Raw genomic sequence first — 14,315 nt, 5'->3', positions numbered from 1 at the left:
AACCAAAGTGATTCCTTTAAAGATACGTGAGATCTCTTCTAAACCTTCCATGCTTTTCTGTCTCAAAAAGCCAAAATTCTTATAGTGGACTATAGTGCTTCATGATCGGCTCTTGTCTATCTCTTTGACTAGTCTCATAATACTCTTTGCCTCAACTAATTACCTTCAACTGCACTAGCATTTTTGTCCTTCCTTTAACTTGAATACATATGCCCCTGCCCTTGGCCTTGGCGATTGGCTTTTGTTTTGTCTGTCAGAAACACTTTTCGTTCGGATTTCTCTATGGTTTGCTCTAGGCCCCTCCTCAAATATCCTTTTATAAGAGATGGAAGCCTTCCTTGAACACCCCACTGAAAGTATAAGGTAGCATCCTATCTCTAGCATTCTCTTTTCCGTTTACCTAGAGTTTTGTTTTCCAAGGTACTTAACACCATCTAATGTATATTTGTGTACCAGTTTTCCTTCTTCTAAAAATGAAAGCATGAGAGTACTTGGTACACAGTAAGTACTCAGTAAGTTTAGAATAAATGAATGAGTAAATATAAATAAACCTAAAACAGCGAAATGGTGGCTAGTCCCACTAACACAATGTATATTAAGTCCTCTCCAAGTTCAGCTGGAAAGACTATTTCTATTAGTCCTAATTTGGGAAAGTTTTAGTGGACGAGGTAACATTTGAATTGAGTCTTAAAAAATTGTTAGTATTAAAATGTAGACATGAAAAAGGAAGTGGTATGAGGAGGAGGAAAGTATAAGTAGAGGATATAATTTGTTAAAAAGTAGATGATATTGATGTATTTATGAATGGGGGTAGTTAATTGTGTAGGCCTGTGGTTCTTGAAAGTGTGTTCCCTAGACCTGCAGTAGAGTGTGAAGACTATTAGTAATGCACATTCTTGGCCCCACCCCAGACCTAGAGAATCTTGAAACTTGGGCTGGGGCCCAGCAGTCTGTTTTTTCACAAACCTCCCATGATTCTGATGCATACTAAAGTTTGAGAACCACTGGACTAAAACATATATTCAGAAAAGTATTGGTCCATATTAAGATTAAAGAAAAAATGGGTTGGTCTAGATCTTGGCTTAGGAATTTGAATTTTAGGTTTAAGGGCACAATGGTACCATTATTACTCATAAAATACTGTTTTAAAATAAACTTGATGAAGTAATGAATGAAAGCCTAGACAAAAGGAAGCTTTTGGAGTATTTCAGAAAAGGAGTGATTGAGGGCCTGACGTGGCAGTGAAAATGGAGAGACAAGAACAATTTCAGGAAATATGGAAATAAAGTGTTTAGCATCTGGTTAAATGTGGAGACAGGAACAAAGAATTTTATGAACTTGCATTGGGTTTCTAGTTTGAAGTCTCTAGGAATATGGTGGTAATATTAATAGTAAATGGTACAAGGACCAATTAAGGGATCTAAATGATCAGTACAGTCTGACTACTGGGTCTGAAGAGTTAAGGAACAGAATTGTTAGTCACTAGCCAAAACAGATATTTTTTTTTAATGTCAAGGATATGCATTCTCATTTAAGAACAAGGCATTTTCAGGTAACCGATGATAAAGTTTATTGAAATACAGAACTCAAAATTTCTTTTCTCTTTTTAGTAATACGTTAGTATTTGGAGTAAAGGCTTTTTAATAGAGGAGCCGGCTGTGTTTGAGAGTTAACTTACTTGTAGTCATTTTTAAGTTTAAAATTTCTTTCCAGGTTTTAATTTGGGGACAGGGGACCAAATGTCAACTAATAATGTATCAAATTTGATCAAATGAATTGTCTCCCATTATCCGGTTTACCAAGAATCTGAAGAGGGTAAGATCCCAAATTTGTTCCTTTCAGAATATTGCTTAATCAGAGCCAGTGGTATTTCATGTGCCCCTACAGTCAGAGGTGGGGATTTTTCAAGAGCTGTAGTTTGGGTGGTTTTTCTCTGATTGGGAGTAGCTTTTTTCACTTCCCTAAAAGAGGCTTATTTAACTCCCGGTTTCTTTTGTGTCTTAATTTTTTTAAAGAATCCAGAAGGTCAGTAGGGCAAAATGTATTCCTCTACTCAGTCCAATATCCATTAAATTTAAAACAGTAATTCCTTCAACTTAGTACATAGTCCAGTTGACTTGCATTAGTTTTTGTTTTTTTAAGATTTTATTTTTTTATTTGACAGAGAGATCACAAGTAGGCAGAGAGGCAGGTGTGTGTGTGTGGGGGTGGGGAGCAGGCTCCCTGCTGAGTGGAGAGCCCATGTGGGGCTGGATCCCAGGACTCAGATCATGACCTGAGCCAAAGGCAGAGGGTTAACCCACTGAGCCACCCAGGGGCCCTGACATGCTTTACTTTTGCCAGTAGACTTCAGTGATAATCACAGGAATGATGGGTGCACAGAAAACAGGATATCAAATCAATTTTGGTTTCAACCTTACTAGGGTGCCAGTGAGTTATGCCAACTGCCAGCACCTAGAACTTCTGTCTAAGTTTTACTGGGAAAATTCACCAAGTGTTTGAATGTGCCATTTTATGTTTATCATATTTTGGGGGGGGGTGCAGTGGGAACACTTAATCTGAACATTTCTGCTTCCTTGAAAGTGTATTTGAATTTCTGCCTTGCAAAGTTTGCAATTTCTGTGGAAGGCGGCCCGGGGCACTAGAGTATGTTTGATGTTTCCTCCTTTAAATTTTTTTTCATATATTAAAAACTTCTAATTTCCATTTCTTTTGTGTAGTCCTGGTATTCCTGTGCTGTAATAAGTGTGCATTCTGTTTAGTGGCACAGCTTCTATACTATCTTTTGTAAATAGTGTATCACTTACAGTGTGTAAAGTTCAAGGCACAATCTCCACAGGACTCCAGCCCTACAATTTCCAAAGCCCAAGTGTTCTGTCCTTATCTCTGGATTTCTTTGTTCCCAGGCTTGTGCCAAGACATTTTTAGTCCTGGGCTACCTTGGCTGTTGCCATCTTCCCCGAAATTCTCAGACCTATTGAGCTAGAACCTTTATAAAAGCACTCCTGATGTGCCCCACATTTTTATTAATTGGGTAATAACCATAAACAGGTACCAGAAATGCAGCTGCTTTTGATGTTTCTGATGTCTGTGCTTGAAAGAGCCAGGTGAAAACAATCTCTTTTGCCATTTGCTCCTCTAGACCTTTTCTTTACCCTGCTTTTAGCTGTTCTGGGCCTTGCATCATTTGTTCTGTTTCATTGACAGTATAAACATTCCTTTTTGTCACATTTCCTTTCAGCAACAGTAAGTTACACTCTTTCAGATAAACATACCTGGTTTTTGGTTTTGCTTACATTTTAGCCTTTAGTTGGCTTCTCTCGTCTACCTTTTCCTTTCTCTTTGCATTTGGGCTCAGGTTTGAATGTTCTACAATTACCTCTTTTAAGATCTCCCACGACATCATAGATGAAAGTCAAGGAATTCTGAGTTCATTAAAAAACATTCATTATTGAACAAATTTTGCCCACTCTTCATCTCCCTCACTTAAAGAAAATTTTATCAGCGCAACCTCAGACCTAGGACTGACTTCCTGTTTTTCTTCAGTGTTGCTTTTCCTTATTCACTCTCTGATGCCTAACTTTGAGTCCCTTGGGCCCTTTCCATTGTGGCACCATGCCATACCATATATTACCCTCCATAATAACTAGTAATTTGAAATGTCCATGATGCTTCTGGTATTTTAAGGTAATTTTCCAGGTTTTTTTGTTTGTTTGTTTTGTTTTGTTTTACCTTCAGATCTGTGCAAATTTTATGTTACCTTATATAATGGCCTTCAAGGTGTGTTTTTTCACTTGCTCTTGTTATGGACTTTCTATTTCTTTAAAAGAACATCTTGCCATAGTTGAATTTCTAGTCTGGTTCACTTAGATTTCCATCCAAAGTTACTTTCCATTTCTCTGTTACATACCTTTGGAACTAGTCACCCTTCCTCTCTAATGAGGAACAACTAAAATATCCTTTTCTGTTTAATTCTGCCTTTAAGAGCACATAGTTCTGGTATATATGTATTTCCTTTTCCTTTTTTCCTGTCTATCTAGTTGTCTTTTTTTTTTTTTTTTTTTTTAAGATTTATTTATTTGAGAAAGTGAGAGAGGGAGAAAGGGAAGGAGCAGAGGGACAAGGGGAGGGAGAGAATTTCAAGCAGACTCTCCGCTGAGCACAGTGCCTGAAGCAGGACTCCATCTCATGACTTTGAGATCATGACCTGAGCCGAACTCAAGAGTCAGACTGCTTAACTGACTGAACCATGCAGGTGCCCCTGTCTAGCCTTTTCTAAGTGTGAACTTATTAAGGTAGTACCTCTCTTTCATCTTTATCAACATAATCTACCTCCTTTTTTTTTTTTAACTCCACCACTGTTGTTTTAACTGTATTATTTTTAAGCATGTTTAGTTCTTGAGAGTAGGCAAACCTGGTACCTAAAGTTAGTGTTTGATGCATGGACCTTTTAAGTTTCTCTTTTGGCCTTTGAATTTATAATCCATTGAATTTTTCTTCTGTCCCAGTCTAAGAAAATGATTTATGTACTATATAATAAGGAATCTGACTCTTCTTCATCTGTTCACTTGATAAAATCTACGGTCGTCTTTGTTGAACTCAGATAAAATCTTCATATCTGAATCCTTAATTAGATTTATGTACTTATCAATTTCAGAAGTTACTTGAAACCATACTGTGACACTGAGTTTAGAAGCCTTTGGACAAGGTACATGAATCTAAGAGCTGCTGTTTGAGAACAAAATTAAGAAGGAGAGGGACAGAGTTAGTTCAGCTGATCTAGGACTATTTATTTTTCAGTTTTTATCAAATTAAGAAATTTTTTTTTAACATACCATGTTATATTAGTTCTGGATGTACAGTATATGTGATTTGATGGTTCTATAACTGACCTGGTGCTCATCACAGCAAGGGCATGCTTTAATCTCCATTACCTATTTACCCCATCCTTCCAACCCTCTCCTTTTTGGTAACCATTATTTTGCTCTTTATAATTAAGAGTCTCTTTCTTGATTTTTTTTTCCTTTCTCTTTTTGCCCTTTGTGCATCTTTTTTGTTTCTTAATTCCATATACGAGTGAAATTATACAGTTTTTGTCTTTCTCTGACTGACTTATTTTGCTTGGTTTATTACTCTAGCTCCATCCACCTCATTGCATATAGCAAAATTGCATTCTTTTTTATGGATCAGTAATATTCCACAGGACTAACAATTTAAAGGCTAGACATTTACATACTAGTGTTGTAAGGTGCGTATGGAATTTAACCAGCTTCTCAGTTTAATCCTCTGGCTTGTAGTTGTTTGAGAAACCAGACAGACAGAACAAAAAATTTTCAACCTGTTAATGTATAAAACCCCTGTATAACTAAAGGGCATTTAAAAAAAATGCAATCATAAAATCACTGCCTCAGCCATACTTGCTAGGCCATGCTGAATTGAAGTCAGATGCAGAGCTCTGCTTAGCCCAAGACAGTTAAGTCATTATTATGTGCAAACATAATCTGTGTATACCACTGGCATCCTACATTCTGATTTGATGTTCATATGTGTTTGCTTGTGCATATATTTTGGGGTTCACTTGTTTATTTGCCAGTTATAATGTTTATGAGGGAAGCATTTAATATATTATTCTTCCTAGCGAGTTTGGAATCAAATGAAAAATTGACAGGGATCAAAGTTTGTCTAAAATATTTAAAATGAGGGACACCGGAGTGGTTCATTCAGTTAAGTTTCTGTCTGCCTTCAGCTTGGGTCATGATCCCAGGGTCCTGGAACTGAGTCCCACATCAGATTCCTTGCTCAGCAAGGAACCTGCTTCTCCCTCTGCCTGCCATTCGTTCTCCCTGCTTGCTTGCTTTCTCTGACAAATAAATAAAATCTTAAAAAAGAAAAAAAAAAAAAAAACCAAAACTAGTGGTGTAATAATCACTAAATTATAGACCTTATTAGAAATTTTAACAGTTTTTCCACTGATGATTTTTCTGTTCCAGGATGTTATTTCTGGATCTCATATTGTATTTAGTTGTTACTTACCCTTAGTCTCTTCCAGTGTGTAACAGTTCTTCAGTTTTTTATCTTTCATGACCTTGACACATTTGAAGAATACTGATTAGTTTTTTTGTAAAACATCCCTCAGTTTGGGTTTGTCTGATGGTTTTTTATGATTGGGATAAGTTTAGGCATTTTTGGCAAAAGTACCACAAAAATGCCATTGTTTCTTTCTTGGTATGCCATCTGAAGAGACTGATGATAATGATAAGTTATATTACTTACTGGTGATATTTATTTTGATGATTTGGTTAACTTTGTGTCTGGGGGGGTTTCTGCACTCTCTTAAGTTAGTGTCTTTTTATTTTTATTTGATAAATGTCTTGGGGGAGATAACTTGAGACTGCAAATCCTGCATTGCCTCAAACTTTTTTTTTCCCCTAAGATTTTATTTATTTATTTGAGAGAGAGAGTGAGCAAGAATGAGAGAGAACACATGAGCTTGAGGGGGAGGAGCAGAGGGAGAGAAAGCCGACTCCCTCCTGAGCAGGGAGCCCAACCTGGGGCTCCATCCCAGGACTCTGGGATCATAAGCTGAGCCAAATGCAGCTGCTTAACCAACTGAGCCACCCAGGTGGCCTTGCCTGAAACTTTACCCACAAATACTAGCATTGCTCTGTGGCTCTTGTCTGCAGCATTCATTACTGTGTATTTGCCTAATGCTGATTCTCTATATCTCTTTTCTTCTCTGTTTATTAATTGGGACTTTTGTGTGAGGAAGTGCTGTCTCATCTGTAACATTTACTTAACTGATTATTTGTATCACTGTGGACTCCTCGATATTTATCTTGTTCTATGGATTTAAGTCTAATACTATCTTTTATTTTGTTGCTTAAATTGTTCCAGCTATAGCACTTAGGAGCTCCTTCAGGTTGGCTCCTGTGTTTTTGTACCCCATCATTTTTCAGAATTTCATTACTTCGGCACCACAAAATGTTCTAGTCTTCTCTTGTGTTTTCCCTGCTTCAGGCCTGCTGGTGGAGACCTTGAGGAGTCCAAGTTTCTTTTATGGAGAATAGCGTTCAGAAACCAAGATTTGGTCCCTAAGTGTATGTATTGCTGCTGGGGTGTTACTGCTCTTATTGCCCTCTCAGTTAGTTAGGGGATTACCCCCTCAGAGTTAGGGGATTACATATGTAGTAGCTATATTACAAATGAATAACATAATCCTACTGAAGGGATGGGGAAAAGACAATGTCTATTACAATGTTTATGTCAGGTATTTTGAAAGTTATTAAATTCACTCAATGCATAGACTGCATATGAATTTAAGGGGGATACTTTTCAGTCCATAGTGATTTGGATGATGTATTTTAATGTTCTTAAATAATGAATGTAATTTTAATTGAATGGGTTTACACTAAGTCTGTCTTTTGGCAGTTTTGCCAAAGAATGAATCTGCTCATTCGCACAATAATTTGCCTTTGTAAATTAAGATATGGCAGTGTATAGTTATATACTGTATCCCTCTTAGGTCAGGATATATGCTCCTGTACATGAGAATGCTGAGAAAGTGCTGTAGGATCATTGCACTATTCCAGCAGTAGCTGTGCCCTTTTCTTCAACTCCCTTTGTATCATGGCATGCTTTTGGCCTTCCTTAGCTGTAACTTCTTTCAGCAGTATTTATATAGTTTCTATAAATTATAGTAAATTACATTGCAGTATGTTTGTTATGTCCTTCAAAATAAAAAAAAAGGGGGGGTGCGCCTGGGTGGTTCAGTGGGTTAAAGCCTCTGCCTATGGTTCAGGTCATGATCTCAGGGTCCTGGGATCCAGCCCGGAGTTGTGCTCTCTGCTCGGCAGGGAACCTGCTTCCTCCCTCTCTCTCTCTGCCTGCCTCTCTGCCTACTCATGATCTCTCTGTCAAATAAATAAATAAAATCGTTAAAAAAATAATAAAAAAAGTTTTTACGAATCTCTAATGGATGGTTGATCTTGATCCTGTTTCTTAGACCATTTTCTTGAAGAATTTAGAACTATTGCAATGGTTGATTTTAAAGATCCAGGTAAATACTTTCCCTTTGTTTGGGCAACTTGAATATTATTTTGGTCATTATGTTAAGATTGTTACTTACTAGAATGCAAAAGAAAAAGGAAAATGGAAGATGTGGTGTTTGCTGTACTTTGGCCTGGTACAGCACATTCAGATTATGATACCATGGTATGCACTCTCATTAACTGGTGCTTATGATAACACAGGAGAAAAACTTCAAATTAAAGGGCAGTGTAGTTTGCAGTTTCACATGTTTTAAGGAAAATATTTAAAAGAGAAATAGTGTTATACTGAGTCTTAAAGTGTTAGGTTAATGTTACAGTGTATTAGCAGTGTCTGGTATGATGTTGAATAGTATAAGAAGATATGTAAGTTTCAGTAATTTTGTTTCTGTCTCATCATAAGTATTCTAACAAACCTATTGGAGATGTCCCCCACAAGGACTTTTGTTGTGTTAGGTTTGGGCTCAGCTAGATTAGGCAGAATATCAGTAGCAGAATCTTGTTGAATGAGGGAGGCTATAAGAAGAACAGAAGCTGAGAAAATGGAAAATTTCCCTTCTAAGGAGATAAACTCATCCCATAAATAGGAAGTGAATAAGGTTATAAGTAGATATGGATTAGGGCAGACTGTTTGGGATGGAGGACAGGAAAATAGGAGACTGTCAGGTACCTATATTTTAGGTGTCATCAGAATGGTGTTACGGTGGCCAAAAAGAGATTAGTAAAGCTGATCAAACACTCTAGTGAAGAGAAAATTTAAAGGCAGGTAACCACAGTATCCAACTTTTTTTTTTTTCTTTTCTTTTTGCCTTTGGTAGTTTAGAAAAGTGTGTCCTATTTGGGGTCATCATAGCAGTAATTTTTACTTCCCAGTTAACTTTCTGGTAATGCAATTTAGAATTGTAAGAGAACTGTGTAAGGTGTAAAATTTTATCTAAGGTAGCCTGCCACAGTTTCATGGATACTGGCAGAAAACATGAAACTCCTGGGTCAGAAACACTGACCTCTATTACTCATGGCACAACAAGCATCATGACTTTCATGCTCATGGTGGATCCCTTTGCCCCTCAACTCTCATAAGGTGATGTAAATGGCATAGGTGGATCCTGCACTCACAGTTAGTTTTCATCATAGCCGAGGAACCCCAAGCTTAGGGAACCCTAATCTTTTATAACGGTCTGCAAGTGTAGACGTCTGCCTGTCATTTCTTCCAGAGGGAGATGACATTGCTAAATAGTAAACAGGCTCACTGCTATAGAGGGAGACATCACCTCTATTTTTCAAGGTTTTTGCCTATGAATATCTTTGAAAAGATGAAGGTAGTCGGGCCTTTTTGTTGTTGTTGTTGTTGAAAAACTGTAGAAGTACAAGAGACCCATGCAAAACTTGTTTCCTAAGAGGAAGTGATGAGCGTGAAAAGTCCTTGAGCTCTGAGTGTTCTTGGCTTTTGTACTCTGTTCTATTTTTTTCCAGCTTTTAAAACAGAGTTGGCAAACTTTCTCTGTAGTGGGGCTGATATTAAATATTTTAGGCTTTGTGAGCCATATGATTTCTGTCATAACTATGTAACTGGTTGTTATAGCAGGAAAGCAACCATAGATAGTAAGTAAATGGATGAATCTGGTTATGATCCAGTAAAGCTCTATGGACACTGAAATTTGAATTTCATATGACTTTTAGGCATCATAAAATACTTTTTTCCAACCATTTAAAAATGTAACATACATTCTTAGCTTGTGGGCTATACAGAAACAGGTGGCAGGCCAGATTTGGCCTGCAGGCCATAGTTTGGCAACCTCTGTAATATGAGGTATTTTAAAAATACAATACATTGTTTTATTATAGCAGTTTTGTATATGAGAAATCGTAAGTAACATTTTATAGCAATTGATGGTTCTAAAATGCTTACTCCTAAATTATTCTAATTTAGCTTCACAGTAAACCTGGAAGATAAGCATTATTATCTCTATTTATAGTGAGGAAACTAATGCATAGAGAAGGAAGATGACATGTCCAAATTCATAAAGCTAGTAAAGCTAGTAAAGTGTCACAGCCAAGATGAATTATATTCTGGACTCTTTACTCCATCATATTGTGCAGTTTAAACTTTTATAATCGGAGCATCATGCCACTATAACTTTTTAATACCCATTGGTGCCAGAATGCTTAGAATTTAGTCTATAATAAATAGTAGTGATAATAATCATGTTCATTTCTAATTTTCTTTATTACTATATTCTGCTGCCTAGCTATTTTAATCTTTGATAATTGATGTTTTGACAAAGGCTGGATATGGGAGGTAAAGGACATTTGTTACAGTTTATTAAAGGTTTGGCAATTGGACAGTATAATTATTCATATCCTATATTCTCTACATGTTCAAAGGTAATAGTTAATTTTATTTTCAGATGTACACTAGGAAAATAAACAATAAGGTTTTTTTCCCCTAAATCATTTGTATTCACACTAAACTAATGCTTTATTTAGTAGTGTCATCATAATTTTTAAACTCAAGATGTTGAGAACGTTTTCTGTAATAATGTACTTCTTGGATTATTTCCTTACCAGGTCGTGGAAGATTATGCTGGAAGATGGCAGGTCCCTTTGCCACAGCTTCAGGTTCTTCAGACTGCACTCTGCTGTTTTACATCAGCCAGTGCGTCATTCCCAGATGAATGTGAGCACGTACAGTATGTTTTGAGTAGCCTTGCTTTGTAAGTACTTTTTACTTCTTATGAGAATTGGGTTTTGGTTATTTTCTCTGTGAAAGGAGCCTTTCCTAAAGTCTTCCCTCGAAAGAAATTTCCAAAACCCTGGATGGTTATAAAGAAAAAAAAAAGAGAAGCGAAAAAAGAAATTTCCATTTTTTCCATTTAAGTATTCAGGTTTAACTTTGAACATATAGCCATAATTTACTTTTAATTTTAGAGTTAAATGGCATTTTTGCATAGATTCTTATGGTCACTACCATCACTTTCCTTTTTTAATTCCCTAGCTCTAATGGTAAGTCCCAAAATACAGCAATTGAGGCCATCAGAGTTAGCAGAGGGATCTTAAATCAGGCCAGAAAGAGCTTAGGAAACTCCTGGTTTTTGAAAATACCTTAGAAGAATTCAAAAACCAGGAGTTTCCAGTTTTTTTTTTCCTTGAGCACTTGTATTTATTTTTATTTTTGCTCTGGCAGATCCTACTAAAGTTATAGTAAAGACATAAAAGAGAGAAATACAGTGAAAATAAAGTAGAGAAGAACCACCAGTGAATGAAAGATTTCAAAAATTTTGTAGGGCAGAGAACACAGAAGAGTGAGTGGTCACAAACATGACAGAACAAGTCACAACTTCACTTTTTGTTTTGTGCACGGGCGCGTGCCTCAGATCACACATCACAATAACATGCTGTAAAATCATTTATAAGCATTAGAAAATACAATAGAAAATATCAGAGAATGTCTTACAGGATCAGTATTACTTAGTGAAATTCTTATTTTATATGCTTATTTTTATGTTTGTATGTAAACTTGATTATTTGTAAAACATTTAAAAAACCTGTAGCAATTAAAACAGAGTTATCCTCTGCCTTATAACATAGAAGGTCTAGTTTGTCCTGCACTCCCCCTCCCCCACCAGCCCCCAGAATCCTAGAGAGGTGTAAAATTTGAATATGCAAGGCATGAAATAGAGAGCAGGGAATTAGATACTTTGGGAGAATGGAGATAAAGGAGTTAATTACAGTTTTTCCATTCAGGCCAAACACCAAACCCTAGGGCCAAGTTAGGGTAGGGAAACAGTTGCTTTTTTCCCCCCTCTAAAGAATTAAATGACTTTGGAGCAATGACCTTTGCATTCTGGCAGTTAAAGTTTCCTCTTTGAGACAGCTAGTTAATCACTTAACTACTCTAAAGAAAAACTTGTCATTCACCAAAGTCTAGAAATGCTACTAGACCTCCCAATTAATCTGTTAATGGCCTTATTCTTACATACTAGTGGGGATTTGGGAATCCTGAGACAGTTGAGGAATGCCTTCAACATTAAAAAAATACAGTGAAAAATTTGGAAGAAAATAAAAGAATAAAAGAAAATAAATGAAAAATATAAAAATCTATAACATACAGTTTCAGGGAGAGTTAAGATGATATGTGTAACATTAAAACACCAACATACCAAGCTATATGAATGGAATAATGAGATACCAAATATGAGTTTGTGTAAATTAAATCTGATGATGGTTAAAATTTAAAGTTCTGTAGGAGGAAATTTGGAGGGTAAAGTTGGAGAAATAATCCAGGATGTAAAACAGAACCAAAGAGAAGGAATGTATTAAAAAAAAAATGATTTGGTGCCTTTATGTAGGAGGTTCATTATCTCACTAGTTGGAGTTCCAGAAAAAGAACTTAAAATATATTGGAGGAAAATTTTAAAGAAAAAAATAAAAGAATTTTCTAGAACTGAAAGTCATGAACTTCCAGACTGAAAGAGCTCAAGAAGTGCTTAAGACAGTAAATATAAAAGATTTTCAGCTAAATACATCATTTTGTGATTTCAAAATACCAAGAATGAAAAAACAGGTACAAACACCTTGTAACAAGGAAAAACTAGGTTACCTACAAAGGAACAAACATCAAATTGGTATCAGTCTTCATACAACTCATACAACTAACTGTGGGTGGTAGAATATAATGAATCAGTGTCTTGAAAGATTGGAGGAGAAATTATTTTCAATGTAGGATTTTATACTTACCCAAACTGTAAGTGAAGTGTGAGAGTTAGAACATTTCTAGGTATGTAAGGATATAGAATATTGACTTGTTGACATACCCTTTCTTTTAGGAAGTTATTAGAGAATGTGCTCTAGAAAATAACGGTGGATCTAGAAAATAGTGGCTTTTTTACATGAGGTAGAGGGAAGAGAAGACCTAGGATCACTGTTAAGTAGTAGGTCTTAACTGATATATCACCTTGAAGAGGGAAATATTCAGTAAACATGGAGATTTGAGAGTAACCTTGAGAATTTAGAACCATTTAAGGTAGGGATAAAAGGCAAAGAATTAAATACTCCAGGAAAATTAAAAATAATATGAACGGGAAAAAACACAGAATTATAGCAAACTACTTTAATATGTAATGAATGTTGTTTTTTTTTTTTTTAAAGATTTTATTTATTTATTTGACAGAGAGAAATCACAAGTAGACGGAGAGGCAGGCAGAGAGAGAGAGGAAGGGAAGCAGGCCCCCTGCTGAGCAGAGAGCCCGATGCGGGACTCGATCCCAGGACCCTGAGATCATGACCTGAGTCAAAGGCAGAGGCCTAACCCAATGAGCCACCCAGGCGCCCTACACAGTTTTTTTTAACGTAAATGATGTTCACTGGCTTTAAACTTTTAGTAGAGTACAAAAATAATTATAGTTACAGATCAAAAAATTATTAACCATTCAATATAAGATTATTTGATGGAAGTTACAGTTGAAAGTAAAGAATACGGTCACTAAAAAATATCCTTTGATTCTTATTTTACAAAATGGAGTATCAGTAGTACATGAAACCATAAATAAATGTGTAAGTTACAAAGATCAATAATAGAGGAAATAATAACTAATGTGAATGTGGAATTGGTTGTGTGAGGAGTTAAATTCTCTTCTCCCACAGTAGGAAGTTAAGAGGTAATATTTAAAATTGGTAAATAAGGAAGTACTGACAAAGCTTATTATCAACAGCTATTAAAAATTTTGAAAGCTGTTAATTCTAGGGTGTTGGACTAGTGAGAGAGAAGACTGAATTCTTTCTGTACAGTTAGCATTTTAAAATCTTGAAGATGTATTAATTTCATATATATGAACTATATATTTTTTGCTTTATATATGTATACAAAATTTAAAAGAGTGCATGTACATTGTGTATTTTTACAAGTTTATTTATAGATACTTAAAATTATAGGTGAGAACTGTGTGAGGTGATAGATACGTTAACTAGCTTGATTATAGTGATAATTTCACTGTTACTTGTATATCAAAACATGAAGTTGTATACCTTAAATACATACAATTTCTGTTTGTCAGTTATACCCCAATGAAGTTGAAAAAAAAAATTGGAGGAGGAAGGAGAGTTGAGAATATAACCTTATAGAATCAATTTGTAAGAGCAATGCAGTATTAAAAAAAAACTGTATTATTTGAAAATATGTATTTCTTTTATTTATTTTTTTATGATACCCAAGTGAATATGGGAGATGTATTAGGACTTTTTGATTAAAACTGACAAACAGTCAAGCTAGCT

At 35.7% G+C, this 14,315-nt stretch overlaps 1 protein-coding gene across 2 annotated transcripts in view; it reads left to right on the top strand.

Annotated features, from left to right (window-relative positions):
- The window catches only part of ZNF654 (zinc finger protein 654), a 79,544-nt gene that overhangs the window by 13,441 nt on the left and 51,788 nt on the right, over positions 1-14,315 (top strand). For both annotated transcript variants that reach the window (XM_032351958.1, XM_032351947.1), the window contains exon 2: positions 10,614-10,759. In XM_032351958.1, coding sequence (XP_032207849.1) covers positions 10,614-10,759 — 146 coding nt within the window. The remainder of the gene's footprint in view (positions 1-10,613; positions 10,760-14,315) is intronic.

This window comes from Mustela erminea, chromosome 1, assembly GCF_009829155.1.
Source record: "Mustela erminea isolate mMusErm1 chromosome 1, mMusErm1.Pri, whole genome shotgun sequence".
NCBI lineage: Eukaryota > Metazoa > Chordata > Mammalia > Carnivora > Mustelidae > Mustela > Mustela erminea.
This window is presented reverse-complemented; position numbering and strand designations above follow the sequence as displayed.